General features: G+C 49.9%; 1 protein-coding gene across 1 annotated transcript in view; it reads left to right on the top strand.

The window, feature by feature from the left end:
- Positions 1-20,231, top strand: part of LOC125939676 (ankyrin repeat domain-containing protein SOWAHD-like) — an 84,414-nt gene that overhangs the window by 8,348 nt on the left and 55,835 nt on the right. Inside the window, exon 3 of the mRNA XM_049664981.1 lies at positions 12,346-12,435. Within this exon, the coding sequence (XP_049520938.1) occupies positions 12,346-12,435 (90 nt within the window). The remainder of the gene's footprint in view (positions 1-12,345; positions 12,436-20,231) is intronic.

The following is a 20,231-nucleotide window of genomic DNA, read 5'->3' as shown; positions in this document are numbered from 1 at the left end:
CGTGCTCGTGGATGTTACACCGGTCGTACTGTTCCCTCATCTCGCAAGCTGCCTTCCCCCCTCCCTCCTTAGTCTGCATCCCTCGGCTGCCAAGAGCTTTGACGTGGTCGTGCTAAGAGGAAAACGAACTGTGCGCGGTCCGACCACACGCTGGTTTTCGTGTTCTCCAGTTGTCGACTGCCGCGCGTACTAGTTCGTGAGACGCCCGTCCGCGGTCGTTATTCTCTTCTCGAAAGGGTGGTCAGCGCGCCGGCCATCGATTTGTTTTAGCGCCGAGTCGGGTCGCCCCCGAGTGGTCGCACCCGATAGACTCGCAGGCGCCGCGAGGCTTGCCTTGCGATCGCGCTCTTCTCGCCGGGCGGCGTGATGCGCAGCCCGCTGCCTCGTCGTCTGACAGGCCGAGCTCAGGTTTTGGCGGGTCGTGGGAGCGGTGGCGGCGTTGCTCGCTGAGGATGACGCGCTGGTCGGGCACCGCGGAGACGTCAGGCGAACCGCCGCGCTGGAGGCCAGCGTTCTCTACTTACCGGCCGTGGGTTGTCGGGGCGTCGTGCGCAATTTTCAGGCGTCGCTGGTGGTTGTAAAAACTGCAGAGCGTGTGGCTGACTCGTTTACGGGTAGCTCGTGGTACAGGCCAGTGATACAATGCGAAGGTTTTCAGCATGAGCACCTGGCTTCAGTCGGAACACGGCCGTAGTGTTCGTGGTAACCTGATTTAACTTCCAACCGAGCGCCTTTTCTTACATCTAATGTGTCTGCGACCTGCTTAATCAGTTGGTTCATGTAGACCTTAGGTCTTTCCGTGCTACGACGTATGCAGAAGCGATGTATTTCTGTTCTGCCTTCCCTTCTGTAGCATTTCATGCTATGGGCTGAATGGTCACTTGGCTAACGAAGTGTAGTTATGTTGATGTGGAACGGAGTCACATAAGCTAGGAGGACATTCGAGCGATTTTGCATTACTACTCCGCTCCCAGCCATCTATAGTTGACTCTTTTGACAGTATACCGGTACCACACTTGGCGTGCAGCGATGCTAGCTCGAACAAGCGTAGCCTCTCCTGGGTGAAACAGCTAACTTTATATAGGAGGACGGAAGCGAACTTTCATTGTTGCACGAACCTTTGGCATGTGGTCCTCAGGCTTGCAGCGATTGCATCAACCGTATGTGACTGATGATAAACAGCTGAATGATAGTTTGTCGATCTTTAAGCCCACGAATCCGAGCTTACGAGAATGTCGAACCTGTAGAAATCGCCATCAATCCTTAGGCATAAAAATATCGCATTTCTTGTGCTCTTGAAGGTACCGTCGTGCAAAGCGCGCCGTGTATAAGCGCCCTTATGAGCTAACTTAGTTGGCCTATGGCTATAAAAATATGATCTCATCGGGCTCGGTTGCCTTCGGTGGTGTTCGGCGGTTGAGCAGCCGTTTATTGTCGTGGCTTCATTGATTCGCATTGGCCTCATCACGTCCTCTACTCAGAATTCATGTAGCACAAAGAGTTCTTGCTGACGAGATGTCTAAATTGTAAAGTGTCCTGGCAGAATTTACCACGCTTTAAATTAATAATGAGACGATGACTTACAGAAATTTTGTATGAATTCTCGTTTCTTAGCGAACGAAATAGTTCGGCAGAATCTAGTTGAAGCGCATTAGTGTATACCGGGTGTTTTTTTTTTTTTTTTTTAGCTGCACCAAAATTTTAAAGCTAGAAAAATGTATATCTTGGTCACGTTATCTTTACCATTCGAGTGTACGGATTGGCGGCCTCTATATACAGACAAATTTCCGCACTTAGGTGCGTAATTAGCGAAGTTACGCTGATTAACTCTCTAATTATCAACAATACGTGGCTACAGCAAACGAGTACTTTGGGGCCCGTCCTCGACGCTACCTATCCCAACGATCAAATTTTGAATAGAGGAGTTTTCATGTGGGAGCTAGGCGAACAATTAGTTCCCCTTGGCAGGCTCCTTGAAACCGAAACGGCGGCCCGCGAATGGCAAACGGTGTGCGGCGAGTTACCGTGCCGATAACGTGGACGGGCCTTAGCCGCGACTCGGCGCTTCTCGGCTACCCGCTGTTGCTGCCGTGCCGGCCCGTGCTCATGCGCAGCGTGCATGCCGCGGTGTTGCGCGCACGTCTGGAAAAGCCAACACTGTCGCACTCTGTTCGCGCAGCCATAGCCACTTCGATAACTTTTTATCGAAGTTTATCGAGGCTATGGCGCAGCTAATCAGAGCGCTAAGCACGACTGTGTTGGAACGCGAGCGATTTGGCACTTGCGTTGCGGGCTGTAATTACCGATTCCCAAGCGCGCACAAGCGAGCAACACGGCAAGGAAGAGCAAGGAGCGCGCGTACCTGCTAGCAGACTAACCGGAAGTCGTAGGTTCTTGCTCGACCAACCGATATCGTCGACCCGGTTGACATCACCAGATGCACCCTGGTGACATCGTGACGACCGCTGAGGATACCGGAAGGGCCAAGAGAGGAGGACGGCGTTGTTTTTTGGCGCGCCCGCGGCGCGTAGCGCTGCAGCGTTTGTAATCGTTGATCGTGACGGCATTCAGAACTCGATGCGCGTGTTTACTTGAAATGTTCAAAAATATCTGAAGTGGTTTAGGGGCCCTTTAACTCGAGTCCGGACAGAAAGGGACAAATCAGAGTGAGGTACTGGAGTAGAAATTTCGTTCTGAGATGCGACCGAAGAATGTCAAAAATGGGCCAGCTAGACGTCGGCAGTTGTGCAGTGGTAGAGCCATCCGGTGGCTCAAAGTACGCAACGCGAATCCTTTGCAGCGCTAACGTGAACAGTCGTACATGCCGCCATCCGGTTCCAAATGGAGCTGAAACGTTTTCCCTTAACCGGAGAAGAGAGAGGAACGAAAATATAATTTCGTTCTAAATCCTGCTTCCAGACAGCCTATATATGCCAGTTTCAAAGCATTTATGATCCTGAGAACGAAGTGCTCAGCTTGGTTTCAGTATCTAAAATTCTGTCTTCCCTTATATTACTGCCACAGCAGTTAGAGCTCGAAACTGGGTTTTAACGTGCCCGTACTATCCATTACCGATGGTGTTATCGTGGTTAGGCCGTCTCCTCATCCTCAACTATACACCCTCACCGCGAAAAAAAAATAAAAGGGAAGCAGATCGAATGCATTTAACGGATTCGGGGTTAAGCGAAGTTTGTTGAAACGATTCAGGTAAATTCTATGCAAAGAGATGCATGGTGCGTGCAGTTTTATTTCCATGTATAGGCGCAATGACCTGCACGTGTTCTTCCCCATCGCAGATGATGTGTGGTTTGGCTTCGCGGTTCCGGGCATATAACTGTCGGTGTTCTGCGCCGCGTTTTGCAGCATGTTGCGAATACGTGCCTGGCCGGCAAGATGCTTATTCTTGGATTGAGAATGCGCTTCGGTCCCATGACACAGGTTCAAATGCCACGCAATTCTACAATTCGGGCTTATTATGGGCTCTGCATTACCCACGTTCTCCCACTCATGCGACCGTTCACACGGCCTACGTGAACGCAAATTAGTTTATGGAATCAACCCAGTTTCATTGCACCTTCGCTGGGATTGGTCTACTCTACGGTTACGCCGTCTTTATACACTACTTGCCCACTCTACTATTACAAAGAAAGCTTCGTTTTTAAAGAAAGAAGAGCTTTGCCCACCGTCGTCACTGTGGTTCGAACTAATACGGATCTTTAGATTTTGCGCACCCGAAGTTTGTGGACGCAAACAGCCTGGTTTTCAAAAGAATGCAAAAGGATATACAAAATACAGCAAAGGGGGTACAAAAGAATGCAAGCTTGGCGTGTCGCTTTGGGTCCGCAAAATCTAAAACGCCCTAATAGGGAGTTTCTGATTTTCGTCATGATTGCGTCATGTCGTAGTCTTCATCGTTGTTGCATATTTGGGGGACATCACAGGACTGCGGAGTTTTGCAAAAAGTGGAGGGTGACCGGGCGAGTAGCGGTTGTAGCAGTAAGCGAGTTCAGAGCCGATGGAATCGCCGTAGTCTGCAGATTTTATATTTCAGTGCGGAACAAAGAACTGCCATATCTAGGCCCCTGATGTTTTTGCAGATAAGCTACGTGGCTATTCGGACATTAACAGCAAGTTAACTAAAATGTGTAACTTAATTACTAACCTCAGGGATCATATTCGAATTGCGAAATTTAAGCCGAGGATTAGCGAAGTAATTTCTGCTTAGCATATATCCTATGACCAGCACCACTTTCGCCGCAGTGGTTACAAAGGAGTCACTTGTAAGAAAATGTTAACCTTTGTAACTGGACAGGTTATTGTGCAGCAACTTAGTAACTTGCACGAAAGATTTTCACCCGAGGGTAAGTTTATTCACGGGTGAAATGGTTCGTGCAAGTGGCCCAAACTGATCTGTGGCCACGGATCATTCTTTTGAAGCAGTGTGCGGCGGTGACGCGAGCGTCGCGAACAGTATAGGCGAGCTGTCGATGAGCGATTTCGCCTCCGGCCTAAATAACAATCAGTGGGGACATTTTTGTGCAGAAAGTTGATTGTTGTTATTGCTCTGGGCCCTCGTACTACGCTGTTGTGCTCGCTCGTGACCTAGACCGTCTATACAGCCGTAGCTGCGTCGCACTGCGTGTGGACGTTGCACGCGGCGTTGACATGGCGGGCACGGCGCGCACGATGTGTTTTCGCGCGAGGAAAACTCCCCTTGTCAGGCGTGCTTTAAAGGTTTCGGCTATGGCCTAACGTCTCGGCTTCTCGGACCTGCCGAGCTGGCGAGCAACGACCATGGAAACGCTGTGAGACACGGCACCGTCCTCTCGCGTTCCTGTACTCGCGACTGTGGTTGTGTCAGGACGTTTGACTCCGTTTCTTCAAAAGAGGAAGCGAACTGCACCTTTTTGGGTAGAGTTGGAGCATTCTTTTTCTTTTTTTCTTCTTTTTTTTATGGGTCCTCGCATGTAGAGCCATGTACGTCGGTAAAAATGTTGCTCTTAATTCAGTGCGAAACATCCAATGTTTGGAGAAAAAAATCCTAGGACCCGTAAGCACTTCTTATGAGCTGTGAATGCAAAAACATTAATGTCCAATTGAACGTCCTTCGAATTATGAACTCCGCGCGGGCAAGCAAGCGCGTTGAGACGCATGACCAACGCCTCCTAGATAGCACAAGGCCTGTGCACTTCGATCCGTGACGTCATGCTTCCTTGCCCGTCTGTCATAGAATCTAATGGGGATGCTCACGAATAAGCCGCAGTGATTTTGACGCCACCGCTTTCCTTACGCCGGGCTGGGCAAAGGAAATTTCGATCCAAGTAGCATACCAGACTGTTGCTAATATCTGTATTCCTGGTACCTGGACATGCCCTGAATACTGTTTGGCTTCAGTTCCACATTTACAATGTGTGTCATAAGACACCTAGTTAAGTAAATCATTGTTTAGTAGTTCATTGCGAATTGTTACCTGTCGGCAGTTTATGTCCGCCTCCTTTATTAACTAAGTCTACAAGGCAGAATTGCGTTATTTTTCATATTAAAGAAAAAAAAACTAATCTAAAGGAAGAGACCTCAACTGGGCTTTGGAAGCTGTTTAAGCGTCGGCTTTAGTGCAATCACAGTGTTGTCTGTATGGTGAAACATTTTTGACGTTAGTTGTCGTAGGCTGCAGTATCTTAAACTCCACAGGCTGTAATGTACTTACGTGAGTAGCATAGTATTCTAATATCTTGAATTCGAGGTGAGACGTTCCTTAAGCTCGTTGTGCAGGTTTTGGTCGCAAAACTCCACAACTATTAAGCGTTCTCGAGAACGTAGCGTTTCGTTTGTTTGACACTGGTTTATGATCTTGTGTGAGAAGATCTTGTGTAGGTAATAAGATAGAAATATCCCCTTCAGTCACGAATTATGATGGAGTGTTGATAAATGCTTCAAAGTTGCATAATTCTACTACAAGGTGCTGGAGATTTCACTGAAAGAAATTAAGGTGGTATGTGGGAGGATACAGCATTTTCTAGTCCGTATTCATAATTACATAGTAATTGAATAATGTCGTAGTGTGTAATCATTCATGTCGCGTTTTATCATAAAAAGAATTGAATGACCTGCTTAAAGCACATAAAAATGTATTGCTTGCAGCCAATAACTAACGACAAAGGAAAAACGATTCATTTGCAATGGCTAACAGAATGCTGCACATCGAACATCGCGTCAAACACGGCAGTTCTATCTTCAGAGTGGTCTTTTGTACCAATAGTCACCGCACTGAAGCGAATTGGAGCCATTGGATAAGCAGAGGGTTCACTCCGCCCGAAGGTTAAGGTCCGAGGTTTCTTTTTTTGCCGCTGATGAACGGAACCGGTGGAGGCAAATAGTCTACACATGTGGTGCGCGCCGTGACGGAAGGGGATATAACTACGTAATCGCAGTTAAAATGTTACTGTAAATTATAGGTTTTATAGGTTTTGACATTTTTGTGCGCTCAATCATCGAGCATTGTTAACGAATAGTTGTTACTAAATGAATTGAATGCAGAACCGATGCCACGTATTTCACGCACACGCGCGCACGCGCGCACACACACACACGCGCGCACACGCGCGCACACACACACACACACACACACACACACACACACACACACACACACACACGCGCGCACACACACACACACGCGCGCACACACACACACACGCGCGCACACACACACACACACGCGCGCACACACACACACACACGCGCGCACACACACACACACACACACGCGCACACGCGCACACACGCACATATATATTGTGAGACGTCGACCGATGCGATGCCTTTATTTCCGAGCAGTCGCCCGAGTCAGAGACGAAGCACCGCACGAGACAAAAGATGATGATGAGTCGTATGTACAGATGACCTCGACGATATGCGCAAAAAGGGACTGTAATTGGTTGTACGTTGGACGGCAGTATTATACGCGAACGTCACGAAAGGTAGGATGGTGTTCCAGTTGGTGTGATCGCGTCGAACATACATTGACATCATGTCAGACAAAGTTCGATGAAAACGCTCCGTAAGACCATTTGTTTGCGGATGGTACGATGATGTGGTCTTATGGGTGGTGTCAGAGGCCTGGAGGACTTCACGTAGGACATGCGATAGGAACGTCTTGCCACGGTCACTCAGGAGGACACGAGGTGCGCCGTGGCGCAAAACTATACTGTGCACGAAAAACTCGGCGACTTCGGAGGCAGTACCAGAGCGAAGAGCAGCTGTCTCAGCGTACCGCGTTAGATGATCCACTGCGGTAACGATCCAGCGGTGACCAGCGGGCGTGAGTGGGAGGGGTCCGTACAAGTCTATGCCCACAATTTTGAAGGGGGTGGACGGGCATGGTAGAGGCTGCAGAGGACCGGCTGGAAGGGATGTCGAGCGTTTTCTGTGTTGGCATGACGCGCAGAATCCAACGTATTTGGCGACAGAGGTGGAAAGGCCCGGCCAGAAACAACGCGTTTTGATGCGGTCGTAGGTCTTATGAAAGCCCAAGTGGCCAGCCGTCGCGTCGTCGTGAAATGCTTCTAATATTTGGAGTCGAAGTGAGCGAGGTATGACTGGCACCCATCGGTTACCGGAAGGGTGGTAGATTGATCGAAATAACGCTCCACCTTGAAGCTTAAAACGCGAAAGTTGTCGTCTTAAGCGACTGTTGGGGGGTCGTGCCAAGCCAGTAAGTCGGTCGATCAGCGTACGGCAGTATGGGTCAGTACGTTGGAGTGAGACGAGGTCAGTAGACGGAAGAAAGTCAACTGACGCAACTGACTGTCCCGGGCTACTGGGCGTGTGCTGAGACGTGTGGCTAGATGGTGACGTGCAGACCGAAGGTGAAGCATGGGCGTTTGGGGACAGCGGGCAGCGCGACAAAGCGTCGGCATCTTGATGTTGCTTGCTGGACCTATACGTGACAGTGAAGTCATATTCCTGTAAGCGCAGTACCCAACGGCCAAGGTGTCCAGACAAGTTTTTCAGGGACGACAACCAACAGAGAGCATGATGGTTGGTCACAACTGTGAAATGGCGGCCGTAGAGATAGGGTCGAAATTTTTGTATTGACCACACGATGGCGAGACATTCCTGTTCTGTAATTGTGTAGTTGCGCTCAGCAGAAGAAAGACCACTACTTGCATAAGCCACGACTTGCTCTTCGGACTTCTGATTCCGCTGCAGCAGGACAGCGCCAATTCCATGCCCACTGGCATCAGTGCGTAGAATAGTAGGGGCCGTTGCATCGAAATGATGGAGCACGGGCCCTTACGGGAGAACTCGTTTGAGGGTCTGGAAGGCGGCTTCACAGTCGTCCGACCACACAAAGGACGCGCTCGAAGTCAGAAGTTTGTGTAGAGGAGCGGCGATGGTCGCGAAGAAAGCGGCGGAAGTAGGACGCGAGTCCTAGAAAGCTGCGGAGTTCAAGTGCGGTTGGTGGCGGAAATTGCAGTACTGCAGCAATTTTATCGGGATCAGGCTGGATGCCATGCTTACTGACGACGTGGCCCAATACTTTAATGCTTCGGCTTGCGAAGCGACACTTTTTAGTATTGAGTTGGAGACCAGCTTTTGCTAGACACGCGAGAACTTGGTCTAGACGTTGTAGGTGCTGGGAGAAACTCGACGAAAAGATGACAATGTCGTCCGAGTAACAAAGGCAGGTCTTCCATTTTAAGCCACGGAGTACTGTATCTATCATATGTTCAAACGTAGCTGGTGCATTGCACAGTCCAAAAGGCATCACGTTAAATTCTAAAAGGCCATCAGGTGTAGCAAACGCAGTCTTTTCTTTATCTTGCTCATGCATGGGAATCTGCCAATATCCGGAGCGCAAGTCGAGGCTCGAGAAATACTCGGCACCTTGTAAGGTATCCAAAGCATCGTCAATACGAGGCATTGGATAAACATCCTTACGGGTAATTTTGCTTAGCGCCCTATAATCGATGCAAAAGCGCACAGAACCATCCTTTTTTTTTTTAACAATTGCACAACAGGAGAAGACCAAGGGCTTGCTGAAGGCCTTATAATGTTGCGTGTCAGCATGTCGTTCACTTGTTCTATAACTTTTCGCTCCGCAGGTGACACACGGTACGGGCGACGGCGAATGATGCGAGAGCCGTCTGTTTCAATTCGATGAGTAGTTACAGTGGTCTGACCCAGGCCTCGCGAAGAAACGTCAAAACAAGCTTCATGCTTCATTAAAATCGTGAGGAGTGCATTGGTCTGGGCCGGATTGAGATCTGCACTCAAGGTGGCCTTAATAGCACTAGTGTGGCCCTCTGCGGGCGTACAATGCGCGGAAGATGTGGCAGGCGAAACACTGACGACACATACCGGCGCAGCGTCGGCGAGCTTGGCGACAGTAGACCCTTTCGGCAGTAGTAGTGGCTCAGGAGTCGTATTTAAGGCTGTGAGGCTGGCATAGCCACTCGAGAACCTGACCAAGCAAGAAGCGATCGCGAGTCCTTGAGAAATGCAACGCTGAGAAGGTACAACCAATGCGTCTCCATCGACAATGTCTGTTGACCCAATGGTAAGAATACGTTCTTCATCTGGCGGGATAAGAAAATCCGCTGCTGCAATAAGGCTGGGACACGGGGAATCGAAAACTGAATAAGTCTCGGTGTCGCTGATGTGAATCATTGGGTCGCCGCACGAAATTAGTGCAGAAGGAGCGGACAGGAGGTCCCATCCTAATATATTCTGATGAGCGCACGTCGAAAGCGCCGCAAGTTGCACATGATGACGAATACCGTCTATCAGAACGCGAGCTGTGCACTGTCCGATAGGAAAGATGGGAACGCCATTGGCGCACCACAAAGGACCGGACCAACATACGGCGTTTGCACTTTTCGCAGACGAAAGCACAGTTCACGATGTATAACAGAAATAGCGGCTCCAGTATCTACAAGGGCGTCGACAGAAACACATTCCACACAAACCGAGAGCAAGTTGGCGGGGCGAGCAGGAGGAATTGGGATAGTCCGACACGATGCAGTTTCTCCTCCAAAAACTGCAGCCTCTAGTTTTCCGAACGGGTGTCCACAACATGGGAAGCAGCGCGCAAGGGCGATGAGGAACGGCGGTAAGGTGAAGGAGAGCGACGCCGGGGCGAGCGGGATGCTCGAGCCATGTCCTGGGAAGGTGAAGGAGAGCGAACAGAGGAGGTTGTGTACGGTCCGGGAACGTAGGAATTTGGCCCTGGTGTCCTGTCTCGCTCAAAGTTGGCGTAGCCTCGCCTTTCACCTGGGTGACGCCCGGGAACGTAGGAGTCAAACCTAGGTGCGCTGTCTTGCTCAAAGGTAGCATAGCCCCGCCTTTCATCCTGCTGACGCCGACGGCAGTAGCGAGAAATGTGGCCGCGAATACCGCAGTAGAAACAAACTGGGCGCGACGACCGCCACGGAGAGTAAGTAGTACGGCTGTGCAGGAGTATTCGCTGTCAGCGAAGCTAGGGGGTCGCGGTAAGCTTCGGCAGGTGGAGACTGAACGGTCGAGGGAGGCCGGGAGGCAATTTCGGCATAACTTGGCGGACGAAATGGTCCAGTAGACTTTTCCATTTGGGCGTTTGTCATCGACGCCAGTTCGTCCTTGATGATGTCACGCAGTCCATGCAGTAGGAGCGGGGCGAATGGTCGCAAGCGTCGCAGGTCCAGAAAGGTGTCCGTGAAGTTCCTCCCTGATGAGAGTGCGTATCAGGGCTCGCAACTCAGCATCACCGTTGAGACGAGGGTCGCAAGAGGTGCGTGGCAGGCGAATAGACTGGAGCGTGTCTAGACGTTGGCATGCTGTGATATCACCAACGCAGTTTGGGCTCTGCGTGACGAGAGCATTAAAGGCGACTGTGTTGATGCCCTTCAGTATGTGGCGAACGCGATCAGCTTCCGCCATGTCACTCTGTGCGCGGCGGCAGAGAGCGAAGACGTCCTCAATGTAGGATGTATAGGACTCGTCCTGTTCTTGTACGCGCGTTGCCAGCCTCTGTTTCGCGATTTCGGAGCATCCAGACGACATGCCGAATATCTGGCGAAATTGCTGGGTGAATGATGGCCAGTCCGAAAAGTCACTTTCGTGGTTAAAAAACCACGTCTTCGCAACTTCGGTTAGGTAAAAGGAGACATACCGCAATTTGTGCGTGTCGTCCCAATGGTTGACGTCGCTGGCTCTGTTGTAGTGATCGAGCCAATCTTCCACGTCGTCGCCGCGGAGGCCGGCAAAGACGGGAGGATCGCGGTGTTTGGTGTTCACCGTCCAGGTAGGCCCAGCTGGCTGAGCAGAGGTGGTAGCAGCACTGGTGGATGGGTTGGTTTCTGCCATCACCGTGGTAGGCGAGAGCAAACGACGACTGGACCGGAGCTCCAGGGGAATCGGTAAAGTAAGAGGACGTGGGAATCGAAGCACCTCCACCACTTGTGAGACGTCGACCGATGCGATGCCTTTATTTCCGAGCAGTCGCCCGAGTCAGAGACGAAGCCCCGCACGAGACAAAAGGTGATGATGAGTCGTATGTACAATGACGACGACGATATGCACAAATAGCGCGATATGCGCAAAATGCGCTCACAATATATATATATATATATATATATATATATATATATGGGCGAGTGTCCTTATTGCTGAAATATAGGTATCCAGTTCTCACTCTTTTTTTATCGTTATTGTAAAGCAAGTTGTGAGTTTTCATTATTTCTAGTATTACAGTTTTGAAAACCATTATTCAGTACGTATGTTAGTACGTTTTCCAGCTCATTAAATTTGTAGTTTGAGTCACTAATTCGAATTCTAATGAATCCGTGAATTTTCAGATGCGTACTACGTATTGTGGTGCGTAATTGTACCGCTTACAGCCTCGGTAACATTTTTCTTCGAGTGAGCTGACTGAGAACACGCCTACTGGGACACACAATGTGCAGTGTCCAGTGTAAATGAGTACCAGTGCTGAATATGGGATATGCGAAATACTGGAAGTAGGCTTTTCCACACTATTAGGTTGCCTTACACAGGATGGCCGATCTACCACTCCGGGCACCATTTAGCCGAGTGAGGCCTGCAAACAGCGAGGATGTAATTAAGGAAGCGTTGGTGGCAAGGATAACGGCACTAGCTCGTACGCTCCTGCTTTATTTTCACTTCTAGGGCCATCATGGGTGGGTCGAACGAGACGTCTCGTGCGGGGAAGCGTACTTGCAGAATCTCGCATATCCCTTATTCTGGTTTTATTGCAGCAAAATTGTGTTAGCCATGCCTCGCGCACGTCAGCGCGGGAAACACACGAAGCTTTGTTCATTCATTTTATTTTATTTTTCGTTTCAGACTGCGCTGCACTGGGCTGCAAAGTTTGGATGCGCGGAGATTGTTAAACTTGTAGCCGGCTCCTATGGCCTGAACCCGAACGTCAAATCGGTGAGTGGTGATGAATTTCGCCGCATGGTGGAATAGTAGAGCACGGTAAGATGTCATGCTGGCGGCGGATCGATGGTCTGTCCTTGCGCACATATTTAGATATCCGGGCACATATTTCCTCGCTTATTCTTTAGCACATAGCGCACACGTATAGTTGGCAACTCGCAAGCAGCAGCGTTTCTGGGGAAAAGAGAGAAGCTCAGCTAAAATTATGCTGGATTTCTTTTTGAAAAATTTATTCTAGCAGTAAAAAGGGGGAGGGGAGTTGTACAGCTTTAGTGGTCGTCATATATGGAAATTCTACATGTATTTAACATGGTATTGGCATGACTATTTTGAAGAAAAGTGCTCAAGGAAATTGTATGTGCACTTGTTACTTTCATATAACGTAGCTTGAACTGGTTGGCCATGTGAATTACATAAAATTCGCAACTTGTTTGCGCTCATGTACCGTCGTTATACCTTCGGGCTCATGCGCGACACGTAAGAGGGGCAGCCACCGAGATGGCGACGAATTGGCCTGAGCTGGCCTGTTTAGCGCTATACGCCCAACCTTGCAAATGAATGCCCTGTGTAAATAAATAGTACACGAGTGTCTTGATTTCCCCGGTACAAATGTTACCAAACAAAAAAGAAAAAGAAAACTTGGTTTATTTTCACGCCGTCATCGTTTGGGGTGTTAGCACATGTTAGTGTCAACGTGTTAGCACATTCCTTTAGGTTTTGTTGGTTTGCAATGATGCGATACCAGCGCTAGAGGACACGAGCTGACGGTGACACAACACGGCGCTTGTTGTCCCATTTCTCTAACGCTGGTACCGCATCATACTGCAGATGAGCTTTCCAAATAGCTAACGAAAAAGTTAACCCCCCCCCCTCCCTTTCTCGCCCTCTTAATGTATAATAACTGTGCGCACGCCTCTGACTTATTGTGAATCATGGTTTTGACTAAGCCGTCAAGTGCGTTTCCCTCCTCCTTTCTTCCTTTATGGTTATCGACATCGTTGCCTCTACGCTGCTTCTCAACTTCATTGTCCTAATCCTTCCTTCTCCGACAATCGCCACATGCTTGTAGAGAAGTAGATATTTCAGCAGAGATCTGGAGGTGAAGATAATGACTTGTGTGCTTAGAATTGGAGTCCCGGGGGCGCACGTATAGTATTATTGATACTGCAAGTGAAAATTTTTCGCGAGCGAAAACCAGCGTCCAGGAGACGCCCGAAGCTCTTTTGGACCACCTTCGCAAGCTCGAACGTCGGGACAATTAATGGGGCTAAAGTAATGATTTCCTTAAGCACGGTCTCCGTCCCAGGCTTTTGCATTAAGCCAACGCGAAGGTTATTATCACAAGAAGGAAACGGGTTGCGCTTGCTGGCTTGCTCGTAGGAGTAAAGCCCAAACCGCATTCACGCGATTTCGTGCGCGACGGCGACGAGCGACGGCTTCGAGCGACGAAACGGGCCGTCGCGCGAACAGATCGCTCGGTCTTTTCGCTCAATCGCTCGGTTCTAGAAATCTAGAATTCGTCGCTCGTCGCCCGGAAGTGCTATGAGCGACTAGCCAATAGCGCGAAGCCGGAACTGGATATACATCAGTCAAGTACTACCGATTGTCGAACGGAACGAGCAAACGACTAGGTTTTGATACGTGCAAGGATAATAACGTAGTGCAAGACCTTTATAAATATTTATGCTGCTCTTTACACTAAAACACATCAACTTAAATTAATAAAGCAAGCGTCACGCCAGTTTCGGCGAGTATTCACTGCCCTCATACCGGCAACACCGGGGAGACGTCGCTCAAAGTCGTCGCTCGTCTCGTCGCTCGCATGCGGTACGACTTGTAGGCGACGAGCGACCGCGACAGCCATCTCCATCGCGTCGCTTGTCGCTGTCGCGCGCAAGATCGCATGAATGCGGTTTATACTTAAAGCAGCAATGCAAGCTGTTATTTTTGTCCGAACTCCTGCAGTCTGTTGAGAACTACGGTTCTCGCAGTGATTTAAAGTTGCAGGTGCTTGAGGGAGACGAGAAGTAAAAAAAAAAAAAATCACCGCCCAAGCGCTCCGTACAGATGGTTATCCAGCAAAGCTGAAACGTGCGGCCCCGGTGTTTATCACTGGGTTAATCCCGATGGTGCAATAAAATATTTTTTTATTGGTTGCGTCTTTGTGTTTCTTCATGAGGTTACACGTTCGGCTGCGACGGAGAAAACGACGTCACTGACGGTATGCCCGCCGTCCACCGCTGTCGCATTGCCGCTTGCGATTCTTCAAAATTCAATTGCTTCAAAATTAAATCTGTCCATCACGTAACGCAGTTAATGGCTCATAATTAATGTCTTCTGTATCAGGTAGATTACCCTTCCACAATACCGAAAACACCACGCTTACCGCGAGAAGCCGCGTGGTAAGCCAGAAAGAAACGAAAAACACAGAAGGCGAGTGGCGACGCCTCCTTGAAGTTCCCGCATCATCTCACCGTGACTTCATGGATTCTGACCAGCGTCTTCTAGCTCTCAGTTAATTTTTTTTTAGCTTGACTGCACTGTGTTCTAAAGGAGCCCAAGACTGAATATGGCAAGTTTCACAAACTTTTACTGAGCCAACGTGGCCCAAATGCGAAAAATTACTTTAGAAGTCGTGACGTCACACTGAAGTGCTGACGTTGGGGTTTCCGCGCGAAATTCAAAACAATTTTACCTTGAGCATCATTTTCTCTTCTAGCAATTGATCTGTTGAAGTGTAATTAACAACAGCAGAGTTTTCGAATAATACTTTATCTGTCTAAGTTAATTTATTGTTTTGCTTTAGTGTCCCTTTAAGCAAATGGCTCATACCCCCGTAAACGCGGCCTCCCCATTACGACGACAGAAGTGAAATTCTACGTTGGAATGATGAGCGGTAACGGAGCCAGCTGTGGAAGACGACGACGACGAACGCGGGAGCAGTGGCACGAGCGCGTTCGCGCGGTTGCGCCGAGGGGCGCCAACGTGCCAGCTGTAGAAGATGACGACGCTCGAGCCATTGCTGATGAAGAAGATAGTTTCTGCGTACAGGCGACAGACGGACGAATGGTACAGATGGTATCTGCAAATGCTCGGCCGGCCCGATTGCCATATACAGCTTCGCTGTAAAAACGTAGTCGTGACTCTTCATCGTCCGTGTGTCCCAACCGCCGCAGTTGATTTTTTGCGGGTTAAGCGCGCAGCTTAAAAATAAACAAACGAATAAAATTGAAGCACTTTGAAGAATATAACAGGCGCTAGCAGCCACTTTGGTTTGGGGTAAGGCTGTCCCGGAAGAGAGTAGAAACATGATTCTCTGCTTGCGCCTTAAATATCTGAAGACTTCGAAAGTTCTCTTTAAATCTGAATGCGCCAATTAGAGAAGCCAACAGGCGCCCATGAAAATCTGCGGATTTGGCAGCACTGAAGTGCAGCAATTCCTCCGAGCTCACGAGCGGGCGCCTATATGCGCGCATGAGCGCCGGTTTCGAATCTGAGAAACCGAGGTTTTAATTACTAGCACGACAAGTGGAGAGAGTTTGCTGGACATTGAGTAATTATGTATGGGTATGAGCGGTGATCAATAGCTCTGACTAGACTCTAGATAAACGTGATTGTGCGAGGTTGGCGAGAATGACGCTATATGACGCTATACTGTATGAGAGCTTAGCCGAACTGCTTTGAAGTCGCATATAATTTGCTTCTTGGTCACCTTATGGACAGGAATTCAGCAACAGTATGCGCCGTATGCTCATTGCTATGGGTTTCTTTAACCTGAGGTTTGTCCGCTACCTATACAGCCAGCGCCAGAATTGTACTTTTAGTCACCTCCACAGCGCCAGCGTTGGTCGGGAGCCGTCGAACGAGCCGTTGCGCTGTCTATATAATGAGCGGTGTTTCGGAGGTTGCTGCGGTCTCCATTTCAGCTTCAGAAGTCTTCTTTCTTCTCTATCGTGAATGTCGCTGCAGCCGGGTAGCGTTCTTACGTGGTTCTGTGCGCGCGCTTTGTGTGTGGTGGCTCCCGCTTCGCGAGACTTCTGACAACCATGAGCCGTGGCAAGCGGAAAAGTGTCGGTCGCCGTCCTGCGTTATCGAAGACGCCGCGCATCCCTCGAATGGCACTTTGGGCTTGCTCGTTCGTCTTGAGAGAAAGGCTCTGGAACTTTGTGCAGGGAAGAAGAGAAGAAAAAGTACGAAATGACCAAAGTGCGCAGCGGGACTCTCGCCTGGAGACTGGCGGCCGTGCTGCGAGTTCTGGTGGACATGGCTATCGAACGTCCGGCGGGCCAGTCTACTTCTGGGTGGGGTGTTTATCTTGAGAGAGAGAGAGAGGGGGGGAGAAGGAGTCTCGGGAGCTTCGGCCGCGGTGTCTTAATCAGCGCATCCATATGTAGGAGGGCAGCCAGGCCAGCGGCGAATGCGCTGGGGCCCTTTGTTCGGCCGCTTAATTTGCGGGCCGCGAGGGGGGCGCATCTGCATGCGCTGGCACACACACGTCCGTGGGCAAACACGCGCCTGCCCTTAGCGGCCGTCCATCACGGGCTGCCCCTCCCGGCTTCATTAATGCTCGGCCGGCCTGCAGGCCTGATTGCGGCGCTCTTCTCCGGTCGCCCCTGTCCGGCCCCGTGCGCGCGCGCATGGTAGCCCCGGCTCCTCGCGAACCCGGCGCGCACCCGTGCCCAAGCCGGCGCTGGCAGCAGCGAGTGCGCGCAGATCTCTCTCCCCTCTTCTTCCTTGAGTTCCTTTGGTGACACGGCTCTCCGGTGGCGTGTTTCCTGGCGACTCTCGAGACGATCGCGCCTTGGCCAGGGCTGTGATTCGGTTTTGCGCGCAGCTTTCCTTCTTCTATTACTATAAATATATTAGTTTAAAAAAATTGAAAGTTCTGGCTACTGTTAAAATTTGTGAAGAAAACCACCTTGAAAAACACAACAAATTCATTTTCGACGTTTTTTGGTACTGAAACGTCGAAAATAAGTGTTTTTCAAGGTGGATATATATATATATATATATATATATATATATATATATCAAAGCTAAAGGGAGAGGAAAGGGAACAAAAAAACAACTTGCCGCTGCCAGTGGGAGCCGAACCCACAACCTTCTCATTACGCGCGTATATATGCAATTACTGTTATTCCCTGTTCGCGACGCGGTGATCTTCTATGTTGATGCCTGACCGTTATCGCTTCGGTCATGCTTCGTTTGCACTGGAGCTCTGGCACTCGGCGGCGCACGGCAATAGGGCTTATCGTTTGCTCACAAGTCCCATATTTACGGAAATAACTTGACTTAATTAAAAGTCGACGTCAGGATCAACCAAGCGGTCATTATGCTTCGAAAATTGCCAAACGTTATAGCTTGAACCGTAATACAATAGTGGTTTCAAGGAAATTGGCATAATGTACGTCTCACCGTTGTGTACGCACAAAGCCCTGCCGTGCTTTCGGTTTTGTGTCCGTGCCTGAGCACATACGAGTACTTTGTTCATTACGAGCAAGCGTCATAATATTTACGCATTTGGAGATTGCATTACTGGCTAGATATTGGTGAGAAGAGTTCTTACTACATACCTTCGCCAAATAAGTCAGAACTGTGTAGGGGGACTGCTTTGCGCGCAATATGAAATGCCTTCTTTCCCCTTATGCTCGGGAAAAGGAAAAAAAAGAACGCTTGTCGTTTCGGTCTGACAGTATCGTGTGTAGCACTTTTTTTTTTTTTCCTCCATCTTTCGTGGGTGGGTGAAAGTGACAAGGTATGAAATCGCGCTTTAGCTGCTGTCCGTTATGGTTCGCTTCGTGATGTGGACAGGGTCAGCGCACTTGGTCGTATCACTGGCGCTGGCGTCACTGTCCCTTTCTGAATCGTTCTCGCTTTGTTTCACCCTCCGTAGCTGACACGTGTGTGGTGTCTCTCGTCGTTCCCTCTCGCTTCCTTTCGCGCTGGGGCCAAGGGCTCAGTGAAACATGGCATCCCCCCTCTCCCATTGATTTTTACTTTATTTTATAGATGCGAGACCGCCGAGGCGGCATTTTCCTTCCTTCCTTCTGTTTGAACATACCATGTCGCTATGGTTGTCAACGGGCGCGCGAACGCTTCTCCCGAGTAGGGGAGAGAAAGTAGGCATTTTATTTTCTGCTTCGACAATGAAGGGAAAGGTCGCTTTTTTTGTGCGGCTCCAGGAACTCTAGCTAGTCGCGCTTGTGTGTTAAGCTTTGCCGCTTTTTCTCAAGGGAGCAAGACTGCCCACCGCCGCCCGTCTTGTAATAACCCATATTTTTCTCCGGGATACGGGGATGGTTTTCGAGTCTCGAACCATTGTTGCCCGGTGCTGTTGCTCATCCGTTCTACGAGGTCATGACTTCGGTGGCAATAGCTTAGCTTTTTAAGTGAGATAATTCGGGCAGTGCATATTTTCATTTTAATTACGTCTTCTAGTATTCCGTCATGAAATTGTGTTAATCGCAGCTAGATGATTATTGACTTTAGCTTGCTTACAACGGCAGTGTTCACACCTATCAACGCCTTTCTGAGCTACATGGGATTTGTGTAGCTTACTGCTGACAATTTCATACTATCGATAACCCACGAGCTCATTCGCAGCAAAATCGCATTAGCCATAAATATCTACACTAGGGCGGTTAGCATCTGCAGTGTTTCAGTCCAGGCGGAATCACACAGAGAGAGAATAATTTCGAATCGACTTTTAGCAGTGGAAGTTTCATCGAACATTTTTTTTTTTCTTTAGGTGCGCTTAAGTTTATTGATGCGATTATGTTTAAAGAAGCAGCTCTCGTGGTGGAATTGATATAGAAGTGGATGAATGACCATAAGTGAACCTCTGTTACCTCGTGTGCTGCGGTTCGATCATTAGACTTTCGATTGGTAAAGCAACAATCAGCGTCGTAATGTGAATGTAGCACTGTACCGTGGACAGCCTTCGGCAATGGATGCTGTCGAAACAAATCTCAACGAGCGACCGCAGATGTACTACATAGGAATGCCGCGTACGATTGCGGGCGTTTGGAGGTGTGTCAACTGGCGAGTGGTTTACGCAGGAAAACACCCTACTGGTCGCGAAAATTGTGTCATCGCCGGCCAGGGGAGAGAGGAGGCTCCTTCTCTTGGCGCTCGTTTCTGGAACAATGCGGCGACGGAGTATCCCGTTGCTGGAAATAGTGCTGCCAAAGCGGGGTCGATGCGTGCGCGCGCTGTTCGTCTCCCCCGCTTCACGCGTCGAGTCTGCGCAGCTGCCGAGCTCTCAAAAGACGGCAGCAGCAGTCTTAAACCGTCGGGCCAGAGCAGGCGCCTCTTGTTCCTCTAAATGAACCGCGTCACGCCAGTCGTGACAACGCACGCCGCGGTGTTTTCGGTTGTCGGAAGAAGGCGGCGGCCCCGCGGAGAGGAGCGCTGTCAGCCGCGCGCGGACGACGACGCGGCAGCGGTGGAAAAACCGCTGCCAGCGGCGGGGGGAATCCTCCCTCGTGTGTGTGTGTCAAGCCGCGATGCGGGTCGGCCGTCGCGCATCTCCCGAGGATGTTTTGTTGTCTCGGCAGGAGGACACGGCTCGCGTTTCTTTGCTGTTTTTGGGCGGCGCTTGCGCGGGAGCCGTGTTTGAACATGCAGATCAAATAAGCTATGTAAATGGCCCAAGCGTGACTCGGGGCCTGAGCTAGGCGGCCTGCCGCCCGCTCCAGACCCCGCGCTGTTCCCAGGCTTGTCTCGGCTCTGGGTCAGCCCTCTCCTAGGCCGCGCGGCCACCACCGACGGAGAGTGTGGCTCCCCGCCCC

Source organism: Dermacentor silvarum, chromosome 1 (assembly GCF_013339745.2).
Source record: "Dermacentor silvarum isolate Dsil-2018 chromosome 1, BIME_Dsil_1.4, whole genome shotgun sequence".
NCBI classification, from domain to species: domain Eukaryota; kingdom Metazoa; phylum Arthropoda; class Arachnida; order Ixodida; family Ixodidae; genus Dermacentor; species Dermacentor silvarum.
This window is presented reverse-complemented; position numbering and strand designations above follow the sequence as displayed.